The 6,343-nt window shown below is 32.5% G+C and overlaps 1 protein-coding gene across 1 annotated transcript; it reads left to right on the forward strand.

Moving 5' to 3' along the window:
• The first annotated feature begins 91 nt into the window (after positions 1–91).
• LOC130983873 (uncharacterized) lies at positions 92–3,490 on the forward strand. Its single transcript, XM_057907560.1, has 9 exons — positions 92–349; positions 533–588; positions 745–751; positions 868–1,152; positions 1,198–2,347; positions 2,528–2,701; positions 2,792–2,996; positions 3,079–3,245; positions 3,339–3,490. Exons 1-9 carry the CDS (start codon positions 92–94, stop codon positions 3,488–3,490), a joined length of 2,454 nt encoding a protein of 817 aa, XP_057763543.1.
• Positions 3,491–6,343: the final 2,853 nt, after the last annotated feature.

Raw genomic sequence — 6,343 nt, forward strand, 5'->3', positions numbered from 1 at the left:
GCGCCTGCGTTTCATTTCATCGCTGTTAACCCTAGCCTCCATCCCCAGATCCCCTTCCCCTGTTTCCCACCATCACCATCACCATGGCACCATGACTCCCTCCCCTGCTACTCGCCTACTCTGTTTCAGCTTCAGGCTTTCAGCCACCTCGTCGCCCCATTCGGCTTCAACCACGCAGCACTCACCTCACCACCGCATCCAGAGCAGTGCGCCACTCACCAGGTCTTCCTCCAGGTCTTCCTCTTCTCTGCTCGACGCTCGTCGCTCCATCTCCAGGTCTCCCTTTTCTCTGCTCGACGCTCGTCGCTCCATCCCTCCAGGTCCAGGGTCCATCCGTGCAGCCGTGCAGGTAAGTATTTTTTATTTTTTAATTTTTTGAAGTTAATTGATTATTGTAGATTGATTAATGATTATGGAGAGCATGTTTGATAGTTTACATATGTTTGATTTTGAAGTTAATTTTTTGATAGTTTGATTTCTGTTTTGGTAATTTGATTTCTGTTTTTTTATAGTTTTTTAATATGTTTGATAGTTTGATTTCTGTTTTGGTATGCGGGCAGATGAGAAAGTGTTTGATAGTTTACATATGTTTGAAGTTAATTTTTTAATTGGTGGTTTCACATATGTTTGATTTCTGTTTGATTTTGGTATGCTGGTAGATGAGAACATGAACACTTTCACAGTTTCACATGTTTTTCTGTTTGATATCTCATGTTTCTTGATTTATTTTTTGTTTCTGTTCAGTACTTCAGTTTGTTGATTATCCATTGTTGGTTGCTGTTGGATGTTATTCTTAGTAGTTAGTAGATTGTTGTTGTGTATTATTCTTGGAGATTAGTTTTTTAGTCCTGGACCCTGGTTGATTAGGAATTTAGGATGGCTTCATCAAATGCACCATCAGAAACACCAACACCAACTTCTCAGGAACAAGGATCAACTCCTGATCCAACAATCGGAACCCAAAAAAATAGTAACAGAGGAAAAACTGATCCTGCATGGGGCCATTGTAAACAAGTTTTGGATAAAGAAAAAACTGCTCTAGTATGTATTTATTGCGAGAAGCTTATTAGGGGTGGAGGAATTAACCGGGTTAAACATCATTTGGCTGGAAAAGGCGGAGATATTGAGGCATGTCGAAAGGTGCCAGCTGTGGTGAGACACCAATTCAATTAAAACATTGAAGATCTTCGAACCAAGAAAAGGAAAATTCAAGAAGAATATGCAGAAAGTTATGGTGCTTGTGATGACGTTGAAAGGGAATTTGATGAGATTGAACGTAATGAGATGCGACAACAACAAGCATCAAGAATTCCAACACCTAGCTCTAGAAAGGGAGTTGGAAAACAACTCAAGGGATTACAATCCTTTTTTCCACCGGCAGCAACACCTAGAGCTCAACCAAGTATTAAAAGTGTTCTCCAAAGAAAAAAAATTGTGGAGAAGTATGATATTGCTATTGCAAGATGGATGATGGATGCCTCTGTGCCATTCAATGCGGTTAATTCAGCTTATTATCAGCCAATGATCGATGTTATTGCAAATATGGGTGTAGGGTATAAAGGGCCAAATTACCAAAGAGTTCGTGGATATTTGTTGAGTAAATTGGTTGAAGATGTAAAGAAGATGATTGAAGGTTATTGTGTGATTTGGAAACAAACTGGATGTACTATCATGGCTGATGGATGGACTGATCGTTGTAGGCGTACTTTAATTAATTTCTTGGTTTATTGCCCTAAAGGAACTGTTTTCCTAAAGTCAGTTGATGCTTCTCATATCTCGAAAACTGGTGAGGCTTTGTTTAAGTTGCTTAGGGATGTTGTGTTATTTGTTGGTCCTGAGAATGTTGTACATGTAGTGACGGATAATGCTGCAAATTACGTTGCTGCTGGAAGGTTGTTGGAATCAGAGTTTCCTAGATTGTATTGGTCTCCTTGTGCGGCACATTGTATTAATCTGATGTTGCAGGATATTGGGAAGTTAGTGGAAGTGACTGAAACTGTGTCACAAGCTTCAATGATTACGAAGTATATCTATAATCACTGTCATCCTTTGTACTTGATGAGGCAGTTCACAGGCAACCGAGAAATACTTCGTCCAGCTCCAACTCGATTCGCCACTAATTTCATTGCTTTGCAAAGTATTTTGGCTCAAAAGGATGCATTGAGAGCTATGGTGACATCTAGAGAATGGACAAGTTCAGCTTACTCTAAAGAAGCCAAAGCAAAAAAGTTTGTGGATCAAGTCTTAGATTCTAAATTTTGGAATCAATGCACTGATATTGTTAAGCTTACTGAGCCACTTGTTCATGTATTGCGTATTGTGGATAGTGAAGATAGAGCTGCAATGGGTTTCCTTTATCAAGCTATGAATAAGGCTAGGGAAGACATGGTGAAGAGGTTTCAAAAAAGAAAAAGGGTTGTTGAACCTTATTTGAAGATTTTAGATTCACGTTGGGATTCACAACTTAAAAGAAACCTTCATGCTGCTGGTTATTAGTTAAATCCAGCTTTTCGATTTTATTCTGCAGAATTTGACAAGCACAAAGAAACAATTTCTGGCCTACTAGATGTGATTGAGAGATATGCTTACGGTAATGCTAATTTGAATACTAAATTAACAAGTGAGAAGATAATCTTTAAAAATGCTGAAGGAGACTTTGGGAGAATGTCTGCAATACGTGAGCAAAGCACAGTGATGCCTGGTAAATTTTGTATTAAAATTAATTTTTTATGATTGTGATATGTTTAAGATTTTATTTTTATGATTGTGATTATTTTCTTTTTATGTTAAGATCAATGGTGGGAATCTTATGGATGTGGAGCACCAAACCTGCAAAAGTTAGCTATTCGTGTTTTGAGTCAAACTTGTAGTTCTTTAGGTTGTAAGCGTAACTGGAGTATTTTCGAACACATTCACTCAAAGAAAAGGAATCGGTTAGAGCATCAAAAGCTTAATGATCTTGTTTATGTTCATTACAATTTAAGGCTACAACAAAGGTACTTTTTATTATTCTTTCTTGAAGGCATTATTTAAAATTTTTAGTCATAATAAGAATAATCAAGTTAATTGATAACATAGGAACCGAATGAGAAAGCAAAGTTACGATCCAATTTGTCTTGACGCATTTGAGGATCATTCGGAATGGATAATGGAAGATTCACCACCATTTTTAACTCCTGAAGAAGTTGATACTTTGCAGAATGATCTTGCAAATATGTATCTTCAATCAGCTTTAGATGATTTGGGTATGTTGTTGTTAGGGATGATTTTGTAATGCTTTAACCAAATGTTTTGCCTTATTATTGATTATGATTTGTGAAACATTATTGAAATGCTAGATGAATTGAATTTGGAAGATGATCGAGTTGATGGTGAAGCTAATAATACTCCTGTGGAAAATGCAAATCAGAATGAAACCAATCAAGATGTAGCTCCAGATTTGTCAAATGAAGAAAGATATCCAGACTTTGAAGTTACTCCTTGGATATAATCCATGAATTGTTATTTTCATTGTGTTAAATTGAGTTGTTCATGTAATAGACTAATAGTACTAAATTTTATGTTTATTTTCGTATTACTACTTATTTTTAGGATTTGAGACTTAATGTTTATTAAAAATGTTATTGGAGATATGTTTTTTAACTGTTAATTTTTAGTTTTTAGCTATTTTATACATTTTACTTATGTGGGACCGGTTAACCAGTTCAACCAGTGACCCACCGGTTGAATCAGTGACCCAGTAACCCAATAGCCTGACCGATTCGATCACCGGTTCGGTTCTAACAACATTAACTAAAGGTGAGAGATCACACTTTATTTTCTCGATTGTTAAAAAAAATGTAGAGAATCCATTTCCATAATTAGGCGTATGGATCCGATTATATTTGTCCATATTTGCAAATATGATCCATTTCACATGATAATCCACACTTTAATTGGGTTGGGTTATGAATATCGCATATATATTCGTGGATTTGATTTGCATATCTTATACCAATAATAAATAAATAAATAATGTATATTGTATTGATATTTTATTTTAATTAATAATTATTATTTATATATACATTATTTTATTTTTATTATTTAAAAAAATTATTTTAATAATATTTTAGAATTAAATATATTTAAAAGAGTAAAAAAAGATATTATTAGAAAAAAATGTTTTATTAATCTTTTATAGAAATAGACTTTTTTAATATATTTTTATCTTTATTTTTATTTTACTAGGTAATTTTTAATTATGAAATTTAAAAAAAAAAATCAATTTTGGACTATACTATGAACTTTGGGTCAATTTTTTGCCCTTGATAATAGGTTATTAGATGGAAACTTAAGAGATTTTTATTAGAACATGAGATATTTGTATTTGATAGTTAAAAAAACTCTTAACACATTAAGAGAAGGAAAAAGGACGAGAACAAATTTAAACAGAATAAATAATTCATTTATTTCAGTGCCTAACTTTTTTAAATCATGCTTAATTAAATTGAGCCCGTTAAATGATTCATTTTTGTAATCTATTTATTTAACTAAATACTCACTCTATTTTTAATATATTTCCAAAATTCGTTTAAATTTGTGTTTATATTTTTTTAATATAAATAATTTTTTAATGTGTATAGTCATTATGGCGTGGCAAAGCTGAGTGTTGATCAGCACGCAGCAACATATCAACATTTAAGCACATGAAAATTGAACCCATACATACAGGCCATAACCATGCATATATATATATATATATATGAAGCCCTCCAAATTTGTCACCCTTTATCACCTTCAAAGCCCATACTATAGTATGTACATTCATTTATAATATTATGCTGATTAATATCATTCTTGATTATTACATGAACCACATGGGAAAAATTGGCTGCTGATGACCCAACAGTACATGATTCCATGTAACACACACTACATACTACATACACATGCTTCTCTCATTACAATGAGATCATCCATATATTATTTTCTTTTTCTCTTCATTTCTTCAATCCGGCTACCTTGTCCCTTTCTATCAATACAGAATTTAGGATTCATTAGCAAATTTAATCCATTGAATAAACAATTTTGTCTCCAATAATTATACAATCAAGTTAAATTGCATTATTATTTATTTGGTCGATGGACTTCTGTTCATTGATTCTGACCAAAAACCAAATTGTTCCCCTTAAGAGTAGTCCAACTCCTAATAATTCCATTTCAAATAAAACAACTCTAATTATATTTAAGATAATAATGATGTTGTTGTGCTTTCTCTGATACACAATAACTATATTGTTGAACGTGCGCGGATTACAATTTTCTCTATTAATCATCACCTGTAACCAAATCATAAGACGACAAAATTCTGTTCGGCGATAGATCGATACAATTTAACAAACATGCAAAACCAATATCTTTCTTCTGATATAAATTCTTGTTATATTTGAATTTGTATTACGTTATTGACATTGATCGATCCGCATGAAATAAATCCAATGCAAAGTTGGATTGATAATGCGAGCTGTATCATTCTTTTTATTGATAACTCCACTTATTTCCAATATTATAACATGTAATTTGTCGGTAAAAACTCATGTGTACTTGACTTCGCATGTGAAGTTAATAGTTAAAAGTTTTTAGATGAAAATTTAGTTAAATCAGTTAAATTATTTTATGATTTTCAGTTATCAACTTCACGCGAAATCAACTGTACCTGGATTTTTACTTAATTTGTTTGCTAGTGTCTCTGTGGTGGTTGGTCGGTGTATAACTCGTTCGGTGGTGAATGTCTTCAAGCTCTTTGTTGGGATGAATTATAATATTAGAGTACTACAAAAGACACTACGACACTTAAATCATTAAATGAATAATATGCTTTATAATTATTATTTTCTTTATATTTAAAATCGTTGTATCTCCAAATAATATTTTAAGCGAGAATAATAACATACCTGATATTTTGGTATTCGTTTAAATGTCAGTTATTAATAACTAATTTATAATATTTATGACTGAATTATAACTTGTGACCAATGTATAAGGGTCGTAGCAGCTAGCTTTCTAAATAATAATGATGCAAGTGCGAGGTTAAAAAGTAATTATCATGAATTAACGACTATTGGATTAATTTCAATCTAAAAATTAAAATCCATTTTTATAATATATTGCCATTGCGTTTTTAAGATAAATGTAGAATAATTTATGCTCAACCAATATAGGTGTTCGGTGTGCCATTGGAGCATATATATATATATATATCAATTCATTATTACATGAATTAATATTGCTTCTTAATTCCTACATTATTTGTTTCTCAAACATATATGTGATCAATGATAACAATGTATAGAGAATTTAT

The sequence above is a fragment of the Arachis stenosperma genome, chromosome 1 (assembly GCF_014773155.1).
Source record: "Arachis stenosperma cultivar V10309 chromosome 1, arast.V10309.gnm1.PFL2, whole genome shotgun sequence".
Lineage (NCBI taxonomy): Eukaryota > Viridiplantae > Streptophyta > Magnoliopsida > Fabales > Fabaceae > Arachis > Arachis stenosperma.

Bases quoted from the DNA above. Each gene is read 5' to 3' on its own strand.
- LOC130983873 (XM_057907560.1), top strand. From the start codon at position 92: ATGACTCCCTCCCCTGCTACTCGCCTACTCTGTTTCAGCTTCAGGCTT. The intron at 1,153-1,197 runs GTGAGACACCAA...CTTCGAACCAAG, and splicing joins GTCGAAAGGTGCCAGCTGTG to AAAAGGAAAATTCAAGAAGA. The intron at 3,246-3,338 runs GTATGTTGTTGT...TTGAAATGCTAG, and splicing joins ATCAGCTTTAGATGATTTGG to ATGAATTGAATTTGGAAGAT.